Raw genomic sequence first — 17,852 nt, 5'->3', positions numbered from 1 at the left:
CCAAGTGAAGAAGCAACAAACTGAAGCCATGAAGTCTTGCTCAGATCATTGGTGACGTTGTAGAAGTAGAACTTATCGACTACCTGATGTTCTTCACAGAGAGGATCAGCAGGTCTCAGATGTTCTCCAGTGTGTCCAGCAGCATCAGACAGATGTGGAGTCCACGATTCAGGTACGTTCTTCAGCTTCACCTGCGAACTACAGCAGCTGCTTCTGCTGCTTCATGAAGCTCTGAGTACTGGACACCTGCATCTGTCAGCTTCACACTTGAGCTGTTCCTACATGAACCAGAAGGTCTGGTGTGGCTGAGACTCTTGTTTGGTTCTGGAGAGAAGATGAGATTTAAATTGAATTTTTCCTTCTATGACGTCAATAAGAGAAGTAATATCACGTCCTGCTCGTGAAGAAAGTTCAGACCTGCCTCTAGTCACATGTGTCTGTTTCAGCTGCTGGAGGAGAAGGTCATGACCCTGGTGAAGGAGGAACTGGAGAGAGTGAAGAAGTTTCTCAGACCAGGTGAGCAGAAACACCTGGATGATGATGAGGAAGAGGAGGAGTCGAAGTGTGAAGAGGAGCAGATGAGGAGCAGCAGAGAAGCTTTCCTGAAGATCATCCTGAACCTCCTGAGGAGCATGAAGCAGGAGGAGCTTGCTAGTCGCCTGTGGGGAAGTAAGAGGATTTGAACCTTCAACCTGCTGAATATGACGTCTTGAAGTAAATTTGTGATGGAAGTTCCTGCAGCTGATGAGAAGATTAATCTTCTAGAATCTTGAGCTTCATGTGACTTCTCTTCTTCAGGAAGTCATGCTGGAAAGCGTCAAAGACGACTGAAGAGGAGCCTGAAGAAGAAGTTCCACAGTGTGTCTGAGGGGGTCGCTAAAGCAGGAAACTCTGCTCCTCTGAATCAGATCTACACGGAGCTCTACATCACTGAGGGGGGCACAGACCAGGTCAACCAGGAGCACGAGGTCCGACAGATCGAAGCAGCCACCAGGAACCAGACCAGACCAGAAACTACCATCAGAACAGAAGACCTCTTTAAAGCCTCACCTGAGAGAGACCCACCAATCAGGAGCCTGCTGACGAAGGGCGTGGCTGGCATTGGGAAGACCCTCCTGACACAGAAGGTCACTCTGGACTGGGCTGAAGACAAAGCCCACCAGAACTTCCACCTCATGTTTCCTTTCACCTTCAGAGAGCTGAACCTGCTGAAAGAGAAGAAGTTGAGTTTGATGGAACTTGTTCATCTTTTCTTTCCTGAAACCAAAGATCTCATCAGTTTTGAAGGACTCCAGGTCCTGTTCATCTTTGATGGTCTGGACGAGTGTCGACTCCCTCTGGACTTCCTCAACAGTCAGGTCCTGACAGCAGCTACAGAGTCCACCTCAGTAGACGTCCTCCTGACAAACCTCATCAGAGGGAATCTTCTTCCCTCAGCTCGTCTCTGGATCACCACACGACCTGCAGCAGCCAATCAGATCCCTCCTGAGTGTGTGGACATGGTGACAGAGGTCAGAGGGTTCACTGACCTCCAGAAGGAGGAGTACTTCAGAAAGAGGTCCAGTGATGAGGAGCAGACCAGCACCATCATCTCTCACATCAAGACCTCACGAAGCCTCCACATCATGTGTCACATCCCGATCTTCTGCTGGATCATTGCCACAGTTCTGGAGGACATGTTGAAGAGAGGAGAGACAGGACAGCTGCCCAACACCCTGACTGAGATGTTCATCCACTTCCTGGTGGTTCTGTCCAAAGTCAAGAAGATGAAGTACCATGAAGCAGCTGGGACAGACACAGTTTGGGATCCTGAGAGCAGGGAGATGATGGAGTCTCTGGGAAAACTGGCTTTTGAGCATCTGAAGAAAGGAAACTTGGTCTTCTATGAATCAGACCTGACAGAGTGTGACATCAACATCACAGCTGCTTCACTTCACTCAGGAGTCTTCACTCAGATCTTCAGAGAGGAGAGAGGACTCTACCAGGACCAGATGTTCTGCTTCATCCACCTGAGTCTTCAGGAGTTTCTGGCTGCTCTTCATGTTCACCAGAACTTCATCAAGTCTGGAGTCAACTTGCTTGATTCACAACAACCATCCAGACTGTCAAGAATGTTTAGAAACAAACTTCCAATCGAAAGTTTCTACCAGAGAACCATCAATGAAGCTGTAGAAAGTCCAAATGGACATCTGGACTTGTTCCTGCGCTTCCTTCTGGGTCTTTCTCTGCAGACCAGCCAGAGTCTCCTGACAGGTTTGTTGACACAGACAGGAAGAAGCTCTTGGACCAATCAGGACACAGCAAAGCTCATCAAGAAGAAGATCAGTGAGAATGTGTCTCCAGAGAGAATCATCAACCTGTTCCACTGTCTGAATGAAGTGAAGGACACTTCTCTGGTGGAGGAGGTCCAACAGCAGCTGAGATCAGGACGTCTCCTCACAGATCAACTGTCTCCTGCTCAATGGTCCAGCCTCGCCTTCATCTTACTGTCCTCAGAGGAACATCTGAACGTGTTTGACCTGAAGAAATACTCTACCTCAGAGGAGGTTCTTGAGAGGCTTCTGCCGGTGGTTCAAGCTTCAAATGAAGTTCTGTAAGTGGATCATTGAAACATCTCTGATATGAACCATGAATGTTTGATTTCCTTCTTCATTTTATTCAGGCTGAGAAACTCCAACTTCCTTTCGCTCTTCATGGTTTTTTTTTCACATTGTTTTGTAAATCCATCATTTTCTAAAGTCACTTTTTGAAACAACATCAACTTATATTTGAATTTCATGAGCAAACACTTGAACATGTGTCGTGGACACAAACACACAAACAGGGAATGAACAACTGTATGTTTCTCCCTCAGGCACAGACAGGGTTTATTTTAGGATTGTCCCCAAAATCCAGCGTGAAAACTGAACATAAATGAAGAAAATGAAAAGTTTAACCAGTGTTAATAGAACAGAAAATAACATTCAGAAACAACCTCCTTCAAAAATAGTCTCCAAACTTGACTCAAAAGTTGAAAGTAATTCAGTGCATGTGAAGCAAACATGGGAGAAGAAATGAAGGTGAATGTGACGGAGGATGATTGAAACTCCATCTGTGTCACAACATAGATCCACTGGATCCAAAGATGGAGAGAATTCACCTTGAATTTTCTAACTGTAAACATTCAAATGAAGACAACAATGTTGAGAGAGTGCAGGAGTGTGAGTGACAAACACACACACATTGTTTGAGCTTGTATTACCTGCAACACCTTCACACTCACACCTGACACTGTTATGAATAATAACTTTGTAAACCTGTTCATATTGAACTTAAGGTTAAAAAACAAATAGAATAAATTGACTGAAGTGAATCTTCACGATTGAATCAGTGTCTCGATTAAATTGAAGATATTTTTACTCTGGAAAAGAATTCGACACAACAATTGAGAGAAAACACACAAAAACACAGAGATAAGTAAGTGAATAGAAAAATAATCAATGATGTGTTATTATGATCAATATACATGTAACAACCTTTTATTTTCATTTGTCATTGTTGTTTGTTTTGTGACTCTTTTTATTTTTCCTTATGTTATCTTGTGTTTGTTTCTCATATAAACACAAATCAATCCTCTTGTTGACGACACTCGTCTCTTTCACAGGCTGAGAGACTGTTTCCTGTCAGAGAGAAGTTGTTCACTTCTGTCCTCAGTCCTCAGCTCTCCGTCCTCTAGTCTGACTCAACTGGACCTGAGTCACAACTGGAACCTGAAGGATCCAGGAGTGGAGCTGCTGTCTGCTGGACTGAAGAGTCCACACTGTCACCTGGAGACTCTCAGGTCAGAACATCATGTCTTCAGCTTCAGAACATGTGAAAGTCAGAGGTGAGACTCCAGAGAGTCAAAGTTGAGTCTCCAGTGAGTTCTTCAATGAAGCAGATGATTCTAAGTGACCTCAGTCTTCAGCAGGTTCTCACACTTGAACTTGATTTGTTCTTCTGCTGGGTCGTGCTGTTCAGTATGTTGACACATATTTACTGATCTCAGATCCATTCAAACACATTTGAGAGACTCTTGTGATGTCATCACTTGTTCTGTTGCTAGATTTCAATGCAGGGTAATGTTCATGGTGATGTGAGCATGTGTGATGAACACATCAGCAACTGTATGAAAAGTCAAACATGTTCTTCTTCATCACAATATTCATCAGTGTCGTCTCACATCCTGCTCATATCTTTCATTTCAACTCATCTCTGTGTCACCAACTCACTTGTTCTTTCTCTCTTCATGGTTTTTCTTTCACCTTGTTTTGTAAATCCATCATTTTCTAAAGTCACTTTTTGAAATAACATCAACTTTTCATTTGAATTTCATGAGCAAACACTTGAACATGTGACGTGGACACAAACACACAAACAGTGAATGAATAACTCTGTATTATTATTTTATTTATTTATCCTTTATTCATCCAGGTTAGTCTCATTGACATTAAAATCTCTTTTACAAGAGAGACCTGGACAGGATGGACAGCAAAACAGTTACACATAAAATCTATTTCTTACAGTATTAAGTCCATTGGTACAATATCAGAAAAAGATAAAAGATTACTGACTAAAAACATTCACACTCGCTGATAGAGTTCGACGTCAAATTCCTGACAACAGCCTTGAATTTGTTAAAAGTCACTTGAGTCTCAAACTTGTGCTGCTTCTTCAGCTTCTTCCACGATGACGGCGCAGAAATCTTAAAAGCTGTTTTACCCAGTTCAGTACGAGCTGGAGGAACATTCATAACCTATAATCTCCTTGTAGATACAAACATGCCAATGACTAAGTCGTCGCCAAGAGAGCGAAGGCCAGTGAACTCTTGAGTATAGTGTGCAGTGATGGGTTAAGGGTCTTCAGTTTGTCATGAACCTCAAGGCTCCATGTTACACAGTGTCCAACATCTTTAGACAGTGAGCTGATGAATTCATGTACAACACATCTCCAGAATCAAGAACGGTCAGGAAGGTAGCTTCGACTCGTCGTCGAGCCTAACCTTAGCTTCAGTTTATTTACCAGGTTTTGTATGTGAATTTTAAAGAGATGTGGTCATCAATCATAAAACCCAAGTATTTGTAAAAATACTCCTCAATTGCAGGACCTTGGGAAGTTAAAATATTGTGATTTATCTCAATCTTTTTGTAATTTGAAAATACCATAAGTTTGGTCTTATCAGCATGGAGAACAAGCTTCAGTTGACAAAGCTGAGCCTGCACTTGATCAAAAGCACGTTGCATGAACTCAAAAGCCTTATTAAGTGAGGATGCAAAACAATAAATTTCGGTGTCTTCCGCATAGAAATGGAAAGATGCTTTCTGGACATTTTGTCCAAGGCTGTTCATGTACAGGGTAAATAACAGTGGTCCTAAGACTGAACCCTATTTTTACTCTGGAAAAGAATTAGACACAACAATTGAGAGAAAACACACAAAAACACTGAGATAAGTAAGTGAATAGAAAAAGAATCAATGATGTGTTTATCACGATGGAACTGAGAAACCCAGGATACAGGTACTGGAAAACGGTGACGACAAGACAAGGACGTGACAGAGAGTGGAGGCTTAAGAACACAGGGGAGCAATCAGCAGCAGCTCGGGGCGGGACTAACAAGACACGGACCAATCACTACTCAGACAGGAGGAAGTAAGACTAGCACAGAAACAGAAGGGAGCGGATTTCACAATAAAACCGGAAACACAAGGAGGAACATGTAGACTCATGACAGTGTTATTATGATCAATATACATGTAACAACCTTTTATTTTCACTTGTCATTGTTGTTCGTTTTGTGACTCTTTTTATTTTTCCTTATGTTATCTTGTGTTTGTTTCTCATATAAACACAAATCAATCCTCTTGTTGACGACACTCGTCTCTTTCACAGGCTGAGCAGGTGTTTCCTGTCAGAGAGAAGTTGTTCACTTCTGTCCTCAGTCCTCAGCTCTCCGTCCTCTAGTCTGACTCAACTGGACCTGAATATCAACAACCTGAAGGATCCAGGAGTGGAGCTGCTGTCTGCTGGACTGAAGAGTCCACACTGTCACCTGGAGACTCTCAGGTCAGAACATCATGTCTTCAGCTTCAGAACATGTGAAAGTCAGAGGTGAGACTCCAGAGAGTCAAAGCTGCGCGTGGATCACTCGTCTTTTATTTGTAGGATTCTGCACATAAATCAAAATACTGTTTGAGGATGGATCGCTCACACACTCGTTGCTCTCGCTCTAGAAACACCACACAATAAGTTAAACGCTAAACAATTAAAAAAACATATACAATAAAACTGCTACTAAACAAAGAACATAAAATATGACAATTGAAAGAAAAAGGTGTTTCTAACATATTTTTCTACACTAATGCTCACAGAGCATCTCCTCCTCCTACCTCATCGCAGTCCTCGAGGCCATAGACATATTTACATGGACGCCGCATCGACTGCTGCCGCCCACTAGAGCGGTGTGTATACAGGGCGGCCATCTTGGTACAGTGTCACTCGCTCCTACAGTGTATTAGGTCTATAGAGGAATGATGTGTTTACACTATCACTAATCGCTTATTTGTCAAGAGGGCAGAACCCGATCACCAACAGCAAGAGACATGCCCCTAGCTCTGCGGGTAGATTTTGGCCAATTTGAGTAGCTTTGGCTAAATCCTGCTTCAACTGAGACACAAAGTCATGATGGTCAACAACAGTGGAATCAGGGAGAGCATGCTGGAACACAACATCAACAGGTTATCGTGGTGTCCTGCCAAACATGAGGAAAAAGGGTGCGAACCCAGTCGACGGGATACCTGCTTATCTTTTGAGAAATGATCAGTCACAACAAGTACATCCACGCTTTGATTGACAGATTTCTCAGCAGACCAAAAATCTATGCAAACCAATTCCAAAGGTGCAGCTGTTGGAATGCATTCAAGGAGGACACAAAATGCAGGTTCTGGAGTTTTAGCAACAACACAGCGAAAACAGCCCTTTACTGATGATTTGAATGATGTCACTCTCCAGTCCACTCCAGTGACACAGTGCGTGCCTGACCCTGACGACCTCTGAGTCATGTAAACCACGCAACACCTGACCTTTTAATGAATTTGGGGCGATTAACTGGAAGATTTTTTGTGTTTAGTCGCCTATGACGTTTGACATAATAAAACGCCATGTTTAGAATGTTGTCCTGTTCTTGCAGTCTGGCTATTTCACTTTTAGTTAATGAGTCAGACTGAGTGATGTCCACAAGTTGAGGAAGAGGAGGTTTTGTGCCTTCTTTCTGGCTCATTCCACCGGAGATTTGTGCTCCAAAAACGGCTGATAATTCTTCAGCTGTCCAGGAATTTTGTTTAGTTGGTCTAGTGCAGGGGTGGCCAACCAGTCAGAGCCTAAGAGCCACATTTTTTTTACTGTGTTACCGCAAAGAGCCACATCATACACACACACACACACACACACACACACACACACACACACACACACACACACACACACACACACACACACACACACACACACACACACACACACACACACACACACACACACACACACACACACACACATCTCCGGACGAAAATGCAGTGTGAATGCTGAGCAGCATTCACACAATTGGTAGTACCGGAAGTAGTAGTAGTGGAATCAGTAGAAGGGGAACTGGTAGTGGAAGAAGTAGTTGGATTAGTAGTAGTGTAATTAGTAGTGGAAGTAGTAGTTGAAGTAGTAGTTGTGGAAGTAGTAGTGGAATTAGTAGTAGAAGTAGTTGTGGAATTAGTAGTAGAAGTAGTAGTGGAATTAGTAGTAGAAGTAGTAGTGGAATTAGTAGTAGAAGTAGTAGTCGAATTAGTAGTAGAAGTAGTAGTCGAATTAGTAGTAGAAGTAGTAGTGGAATTAGTAGTAGAAGTAGTAGTTGAAGTAGTAGTTGTGGAAGTAGTAGTGGAATTAGTAGTAGAAGTAGTTGTGGAATTAGTAGTAGAAGTAGTAGTGGAATTAGTAGTAGAAGTAGTAGTGGAATTAGTAGTAGAAGTAGTAGTCGAATTAGTAGTAGAAGTAGTAGTCGAATTAGTAGTAGAAGTAGTAGTGGAATTAGTAGTAGAAGTAGTAGGTTACAGTGGAAGGAGTTGAAAGTTGAGTTGAAGAGTTTCCTCATTGAAATGAACGGGGGAAAAGGGTAGAAAAAGAGGAATAAAAGAAAGAATGGAAGAGATAAAAGAGAACTTTTCCACAGACTATAAACAAACCATATATATAAAGTCATATGTCACCTCTGGGTTTTGAACCCAGGACCTCAGTCATCAAGAGCGAGGTTCATACCACTAGACCATCAAGCCATGAAACAAATGACATTTATTTTTTGATATATCTTTACAGTATTAAGCAATGGTTCCTGTTTTTTTGATTTTGTCTTTGAGTTCTTCATAGGTTCTAAAAACATTGTTGTCTCAGTGCATCAGTGAATCTGTGATCCATCGCAGGGTCTGGTTGAGGAAGTCATGTGTTCGTTTATCCACGATTGCTTTCACCTGATCAATCGTGTCATCTTGGTCTTTGTTCAACAAGTAAACCTGGACGCTCTTGTTTTCATTCATCAACTGTTTACTTCTGCTCCAGGTTCTTCTAAAAGGAACTTTTTCCTGCTCCAGCCACACTGTACTTTATTATTGATCTGTTTTTACTTTCTCCACTAGAGTATTACTTCAACTGTAAAGTGTCTTCAGATAACTTTGTTATGATAACACACTTTTACAATTTACACAATTAAATTATTATTATTATTATGAATTACTCTTAGTACTAGTACTTGTAGTACTATAAGTACTCGTAGAAGTATGAGTACTCGTAGTACTAGTACTCGTAGTAGTACTCGTACTCGTAGTAGTACTCGTAGTAGTACTCGTAGTACTATTAGTACTCGTAGTACTAGTACTCATAGTAGTACTAGTACCCGTCGTAGTAGTACTAGTAATCGTAGTACTCGTAGTAGTACTAGTATTTGTACTTATCATAGTAGTACTAGTACGTGTAGTACTCATAGTAGTACTAGTACGTGTATAAGTACTCGTAGTAGTACTAGTACTCGTAGTACTAGTACTCGTAGTACTAGTACTCCTAGTAGACTAGTACTCCTAGTAGTACTAGTATTCATTGTAGTAGTAATTGTATTTGTGGTACTCATAGTAGTACTAGTATTTAGTATTTGTGGTACTCGTAGTAGTACTAGTATTTGTAGTACTCCTTGTAGTACTAGTATGTGTACTAGTATTCTTAGTAGTACTAGTATTTGTAGTACTCGTAGTAGTTCTAGTATTTGTAGTAGTACTCGTACGTGTAGTTATACTACGAGTGAAGGATTAGAGGATTGAATAAGTGGAGGAGTAAAGGAGTAGAGTATTTAATGAGTAGAGTAGTAAAGGAGTAGAGTAGTGAAGGATTTAATGAGTAGAGTAGTGAAGGAGTAGAGTAGTGGAGGAGTGAAGGAGTAGAGTATTTAATGAGTAGAGTAGTGAAGGAGTAGAGTAGTGGGAGAGTACAGGAGTGAAGGAGTAGAGGATTTAATGAGTAGAGTATTGGAGGAGTGAAGGAGTAGAGGATTTAATGAGTAGAGTAGTACAGGAGTGAAGGAGTAGAGGAGTGAAGGAGTAGAGTATTTAATGAGTAGAGTAGTGAAGGAGTAGAGTAGTGGGAGAGTACAGGAGTGAAGGAGTAGAGGATTTAATGAGTAGAGTATTGGAGGAGTGAAGGAGTGGAGGATTTAATGAGTAGAGTAGTACAGGAGTGAAGGAGTGGAGGAGTGAAGGAGAGTATAATTATTAGTATAACTATAAGTTTAAGTATAACTATAAGTATAAGTTAAACTATACTTATAAGTATAACTATCAGTATAATTACAAGTATAAGTTTAACTATAATTATAAGTATAAGTATAACTATAAGTTGAACTATAATTATAAGTATAAATATAAGTTGAACTATAATTATAACTATAAGTTTAACTGACTGGCGATCCTCAGTTTCTCATATTGACTAGAGGGGACACGGGGGTACTGCAGTCTGAAAGGCTTGTCGTCCAAACAGATTCTATATATACATATTCAGTTGCCTCAACACAATCCATTTTGTGTTTTGAGAAAGAACCATAACTTGGTTCTGACTCTGGTTCTGCAGCAGCATCTTTTCCAACAACCCCAGCAACCTCTCCATTGTAGAAGAGTCTTGATCAACTGGCTGCTGTCTCTCAGGTGGTTCACAGGCTGCTGTAGGTTAACTTCAACTCTATCCATGTTCACCTCTTCACTATGTTTGGCTGGTGTCTTCAAACTAGTCTATGAAATTCATCCAACTCGTCCTGCACTTCACGGCTGACCATTTATCCAAAGGATGGACCGGAATGTGAGCCAGATCTGGGTGATCAAACATTTGCCTTGTTCCCACAAGCAACCTGTGGCGACTGCAGCAGCTTTATTGAGGCGGAGCCAGTAGTCAAACGGGTCTTCATCTGTGAGAGTTGAACGAAAGGCACCATGAATATCGTTCGGAAGAAAAATGTTTCCTCAAGAGACCAGACACAGCGTGAGGACGGCGTGCAACATCTATCTCTCCATTTCTATCCCAAACTTCACTCTTTAGCTCGAGCCCTTAAATGTGTGAGAATTTCTTCGACCCGACTCTCCAGTTGAACATCACGTTTCTTGAAATAATCTTCCATCAACTCGAGCCATTCTTCCAACTCAACTTTGTCTGAACATCCCCACGGAAAACAAGAGGAGCCTTGAGTTCTCTTTGTGTTTCGTGTCTAACATGAGAGAATCTAGAAATGTCCGTTGGGAAGTGACTTGAACCATCATGGGCTCCTGAGCTGTTGTGTGGGGCTGATGGAGGGGCTGTCGTCCTTGGATGGGATACCATAGTCTCAGCTCACTGTCCTCCATATGTTGAACTACATCAGTCATTTGGTCAGTCATGTTGGCATTAGCTGAAGGTTGATAGTAGTCCATGTATAGTGGAAGTAGTCGACTCCTTGATTGTCAAACACACACACATTGTTTGAGCTTGTATTACCTGCAACACCTTCACACTCACACCTGACACGGTTATGAATAATAACTTTGTAAACCTGAGAAATATTGAATTGAAGGTTAAAAAACAAATAGAATAAATTGACTGAAGTGAATCTTCACGATTGAATCAGTGTCTTGATTAAATTGAAGATATTTTTACTCTGGAAAAGAATTAGACACAACAATTGAGAGAAAACACACAAAAACACTGAGATAAGTAAGTGAATAGAAAAAGAATCAATGATGTGTTATTATGATCAATATACATGTAACAACCTTTTATTTTCATTTGTCATTGTTGTTTGTTTTGTGACTCTTTTTATTTTTCCTTATGTTATCTTGTGTTTGTTTCTCATATAAACACAAATCAATCCTCTTGTTGACGACACTCGTCTCTTTCACAGGCTGAGCTTCTGTCGACTGTCAGAGAGAAGTTGTTCACTTCTGTCCTCAGTCCTCAGCTCTCCGTCCTCTAGTCTGACTCAACTGGACCTGAGTCACAACGAGAGCCTGCAGGATCCAGGAGTGGAGCTGCTGTCTGCTGGACTGAAGAGTCCACACTGTCACCTGGAGACTCTCAGGTCAGAACATCATTTCAAACAAACACAAACACACACATGGATGTAAACAGTGAATGGATTCATGTTTCTTCATGAAACCTTTTTCACTCTGAGAAGGATTTGAATGACTTTTCCTCGACTCATGAACTTGGTTCTAGAAGTTGATATTTCATGAACACAACAGGAAGGTGAAGAATATTTCAGGTCATGTATAATATTTCAAGTCACACAACACAAGTCACACAACACAAGTCGCACAACACAAGTCGCACAACACAAATCACACAACACGAATCACACAACTCACACAAAACAACTCACACAACTCAAACAACACAAGTCACAAAACACAAATCACACAACACAAGTCGCACAACACAAATCACAAAACACAAATCACACAACACAAGTCGCACAACACAAGTCACACAACACAAGTCACACAACACAAGTCACACAACACAAGTCGCACAACACAAATCACACAACACGAATCACACAACTCACACAAAACAACTCACACAACTCAAACAACACAAGTCACAAAACACAAATCACACAACACAAGTCGCACAACACAAATCACAAAACACAAATCACACAACACAAGTCGCACAACACAAATCACAAAACACAAGTCACACAACACAAGTCGCACAACACAAATCACAAAACACAAATCACAAAACACAAGTCACACAACACAAATCACACAACACAAGTCGCACAACACAAATCACAAAACACAAATCACACAACACAAGTCGCACAACACAAATCACAAAACACAAGTCACACAACACAAAACACAAATCACACAACACAAGTCGCACAACACAAATCACAAAACACAAGTCACACAACACAAATCACAAAACACAAATCACACAACACAAGTCGCACAACACAAATCACAAAACACAAATCACACAACACAAGTCGCACAACACAAATCACAAAACACAAATCACACAACACAAGTCGCACAACACAAATCACAAAACACAAGTCACACAACACAAAACACAAATCACACAACACAAGTCGCACAACACAAAACACAAGTCACACAACACAAATCACAAAACACAAATCACACAACACAAGTCGCACAACACAAATCACAAAACACAAATCACACAACACAAGTCGCACAACACAAATCACAAAACACAAGTCACACAACACAAATCACAAAACACAAATCACACAACACAAGTCGCACAACACAAATCACAAAACACAAGTCACACAACACAAATCACAAAACACAAATCACACAACACAAGTCGCACAACACAAATCACAAAACACAAATCACAAAACACAAGTCACACAACACAAGTGGCACAACACAAATCACACAACACAAGTCGCACAACACAAGTCGCACAACACAAATCACAAAACACAAATCACAAAACACAAGTCACACAACACAAATCACAAAACACAAATCACACAACACAAGTCGCACAACACAAATCACAAAACACAAATCACACAACACAAGTCGCACAACACAAATCACAAAACACAAATCACAAAACACAAGTCACACAACACAAGTCGCACAACACAAATCACACAACACAAGTCGCACAGCACAAGTCGCACAACACAAATCACAAAACACAAATCACAAAACACAAGTCACACAACACAAATCACAAAACACAAATCACACAACACAAGTCGCACAACACAAATCACAAAACACAAATCACACAACACAAGTCGCACAACACAAATCACAAAACACAAATCACAAAACACAAGTCACACAACACAAATCACAAAACACAAATCACACAACACAAGTCGCACAACACAAATCACAAAACACAAGTCACACAACACAAGTCACACAACACAAATCACAAAACACAAATCACACAACACAAGTGGCACAACACAAATCACAAAACACAAGTCACACAACACAAGTCGCACAACACAAATCACAAAACACAAATCACACAACACAAGTCGCACAACACAAATCACAAAACACAAATCACACAACACAAGTTGCACAACACAAATCACACAACACAACTCACATGACACGACTCACACAACACGACTCACACAAGTCACACAACACGACTTACACAACACAACAAGAGTCACACAACAAAACTCACACAACACGACTCACACAACACAACAAGAGTCACACAACAAAAGTCACACAACATGAATCACACAACACAAGTCACACGACACGAGTCACACGACAAAAGGCACACAACAAAAGTGACACATCAAAAGTCACACCACAAAGGGCACACAACAAAAGTCACACATCAAAAGTCACACCACAAAAGTCACACCTCAAAAGTCACACCACAAAAGTTACACAACAAAAGTCGCACAACAAAAGTCATGCAACAAAAGTCACGCAACAAAAGTCACACCACAAAAGTCACACAACAAAGTCACACAACAAAACTCACCCAACAAGAGTCACACAACACAACTCACTTGACACGAGTCAAACAACACAAGTCACACAACACGACTCACACAAGTCACACAACACGACTCACACAACACAACAAGAGTCACACAACAAAAGTCACACAACGCGACTCACACAACACAAGTCAAATAACATGAGTCACACAACGAGTCAAAGTCGAGTTACACAACACCAGTGTGAGTAGAGTTACACAACTAACACAAGTCACACAAGTACACAACACAAGTCACACAACCCAAGTCACACTACACGAGTCACACAACACGAGTCACACAACACGAGTCACACAACACGAGTCACACAACACAAGTCACACAACATAAGTCCCACAACACGAGTCACACAACCCGAGTCACACTACACGAGTCACACAACACGAGTCACACAACAGTACTCACACAACACAAGTCAAATAACATGAGTCACACAACAAGTCAAAGTGGAGTTACACAACACCAGTGTGAGTGGAGTTACACAACACCAGTGTGAGTAGAGTTACACAACACCAGTGTGAGTGGAGTTACACAACACCAGTGTGAGTGGAGTTACACAACACCAGTGTGAGTGGAGTTACACAACACTAGTGTGAGTGGAGTTACACAACACCAGTGTGAGTGGAGTTACACAACACAAGTGTGAGTGGAGTTACATAACACCAGTGTGAGTGGAGTTACACAACACCAGTGTGAGTGGAGTTACACAACACCAGTGTGAGTGGAGTTACACAACACAAGTGTGAGTGGAGTTACACAACACAAGTGTGAGTGGAGTTACACAACACCAGTGTGAGTGGAGTTACACAACACAAGTGTGAGTGGAGTTACATAACACCAGTGTGAGTGGAGTTACACAACACCAGTGTGAGTGGAGTTACACAACACAAGTGTGAGTGGAGTTACACAACACCAGTGTGAGTGGAGTTACACAATACCAGTGTGAGTGGAGTTACACAACACCAGTGTGAGTGGAGTTACACAACACCAGTGTGAGTCGAGTTACACAATACCAGTGTGAGTGGAGTTACACAATACCAGTGTGAGTGGAGTTACACAACACCAGTGTGAGTGGAGTTACACAACACCAGTGTGAGTGGAGTTACACAACACCTGTGTGAGTGGAGTTACACAACACTAACACTAACACTGACATTAAACACAAACACACATCAATCCTCTCACAACAGTGAGTCATGAGATCATTTATACATCAAGTGTTGAACTGATGAAAACTTCATTATTTCATGTGTTGATCAAGTTGATCCTGATTGAAATCAAAGTCTTCAAATGTTCACACAATCATGTGATGATCTTATGAACGTCAAGAGTTCAGTGTTTCCTCCAATCAAGGCTTTCAAGTCAAAATAGAGAAAAAGTCTCTTGTTGACGTTTCCGTCTCTTTCACAGGCTGATCAACTGTTTCCTGTCAGAGAGAAGTTGTTCACTTCTGTCCTCAGTCCTCAGCTCTCCGTCCTCTAGTCTGACTCAACTGGACCTGAGTCACAACTGGAACCTGCAGGATCCAGGAGTGGAGCTGCTGTCTGCTGGACTGAAGAGTCCACACTGTCACCTGGAGACTCTCAGGTCAGAACATCATGTCTTCAGTTCTTCTGATTTAAAGAAACTGTTTCTCCTTCATTACAGTCTGTCAGGGTGTCAGATCTTAGCAGGAGTTTGTTCTTCTCTGGCCTCAGCTCTGACATCTAACCCGTCCCATCTGAGAGAGCTGGACCTGAGCTTCAATCATCCAGGAGGACCAGGACTGGAGCTGCTGTCTGCTGGACTGGAGAGTCCAGACTGGAGGCTGGAGACTCTCAGGTATGGACGGAGCAGCAGAACTCACTGACTGAGCTCCAAAGATCTTCAGACTGAACATGTGATCAGAAGCAGAGAGATGTGAGTGTGTGACGCTGCTCAGACTCTTCATCTGAACTGAGCACATGAATCCAACTCTCAGAGCTTCTCCATGTTCTCCTGCTGGACACCAGTGGAAGAACAAGGAGACAGTGGAGACTGAGCGAGTGTTTCTAGATCCATCTTTGTTGTGGTCAACACAGTCATGAAAGAACGTCCACTTAGCAGCATCTGAAGTCAAATGAATCTGATCTTCTCAATGTTTCCTCCTCCAGGCTGGATCACTGTGGACCACAGAGGTTAACATCTGGACTGAAGAAGTGTAAGTTTGATTTGATTGATGGATGAGAACTCCTTGACTCTGTCAGCTTCTAGTGGAGCAGTTGTGATGTTGAGATGTTGTTACACTTGAATCTGCTGATGGAGCTTCATCAAGTCCAGGATGATGGTGGAGATGAACGCAGAGATGTTTCAAGAACATGAAGAAACATCATGTTAGCTACATGCTAGTTTAGCTGCTGACTTGATATGGACACACTGGTGTCAATCAAATGTGACAAGATGATTCTGGGATGTTCCTCCTGGTTCTTCTCTGGAGGTGGTCCCAGTCTCAGAAGACTGTTGACTTCACTTTGATGATGATCTCCACTAGATGTCAACAAACAGAGCAGCCCTCCCTGGCTTGCTGGGACACTGAGTCCATGATTGTGTTGAAGAGAAAGTTCTTCCACCATCATCACCTCTCGTGTCTTCTTCTCTCAGACTTCCGTTCACTCTCACTGGACCCGGACACAGCACACCGGCGCCTCCTACTGTCCAACGACAACAGGACGGTGGAACTTGTGACGCAGGATCAGGATTATCTGGACCATCCCGACAGATTCCACCGGTGTCTTCAGGTGATGAGCAGAGAAGCTGTGACTGGACCATGTTACTGGGAGCTGGAGTGGAGAGGAGGAGCTTCTATCGCACTGACTCTCAGAAGAGACGGAGGGAAAGAAGACGAGTCTGAGTTTGGACAGAACCGTTATTCCTGGAGTCTGAGCTGCTCTGATGATGATGGATATAAATTCTGTCACAATAAGAAAGAAACTGTCATCAAGAGTCAAGAAGTTTCTCACAGAGTAGGAATGTTGATGAACTTTAGTAAACCTGGATATTTAAGCTTCTACAGTGTCTCCTCTGATGAACGGAAACACCTCAAAACCTTCTTAACCTCCACTGAACCTTTGTACCTGGGATTTGGACTCACAGAGGTTCCTGGTTCTGGTTCCTCAGTGTGTGTGTGTGACCTGAGTGTGTGAGTGTGTTCCTCCACACTTGTGTTGCTGCTGTCAATCATCATTAAAGTGCTGACAGTGATGATGGAAGAAATCTGCTCCTGAAACAAACGTGTTGATCTGAATGTTGTTGAAGAAACTCTTTCATCACTTGTTGAGTCGACTGAAGACTTGAAGTTCAGTGGAGCACGAGTCACTTATGATGTTCATCATGATATAATAAAACATTTGGTTTAAAACTTTCAAGAGACTCAAGGTCACTTCACAATAAAAGGTTAGAAAGAAGGTCAGACGGGTACATGTGAGGTCAGACAGGTAGATGTGAGGTCAGACAGGTAGATGTGAGGTCAGACAGGTACATGTGAGGTCAGACGGGTACATGTGAGGTCAGACAGGTAGATGTGAGGTCAGACGGGTAGATGTGAGGTCAGACGGGTACATGTGAGGTCAGACGGGTACATGTGAGGTCAGACAGGTAGATGTGAGGTCAGACAGGTAGATGTGAGGTCAGACAGGTAGATGTTAAATCAAACACCATGATTTTGTGAATCTATTGAGTTGATTTTAGAATCTATTTATTCATTGAACCTTTTGTGGAATCAACTCCTTTGATC

General features: G+C 41.9%; 1 protein-coding gene across 1 annotated transcript; it reads left to right on the top strand.

Moving 5' to 3' along the window:
• Positions 1 to 447: 447 nt before the first annotated feature.
• Positions 448 to 17,270, top strand: LOC148064529 (NACHT, LRR and PYD domains-containing protein 3-like). The gene is made up of 9 exons (XM_087808549.1): positions 448 to 669; positions 799 to 2,593; positions 3,644 to 3,820; positions 5,908 to 6,081; positions 11,468 to 11,644; positions 15,512 to 15,688; positions 15,749 to 15,922; positions 16,234 to 16,280; positions 16,721 to 17,270. The coding sequence occupies exons 1-9, from the start codon at positions 465 to 467 to the stop codon at positions 17,260 to 17,262; spliced, it is 3,468 nt and encodes a 1,155-aa protein (XP_087664675.1). The 5' UTR covers positions 448 to 464; the 3' UTR covers positions 17,263 to 17,270.
• Positions 17,271 to 17,852: the final 582 nt, after the last annotated feature.

The sequence above is a fragment of the Callionymus lyra genome, chromosome 15 (assembly GCF_982586985.1).
Source record: "Callionymus lyra chromosome 15, fCalLyr1.hap1.1, whole genome shotgun sequence".
Lineage (NCBI taxonomy): Eukaryota > Metazoa > Chordata > Actinopteri > Syngnathiformes > Callionymidae > Callionymus > Callionymus lyra.
This window is presented reverse-complemented; position numbering and strand designations above follow the sequence as displayed.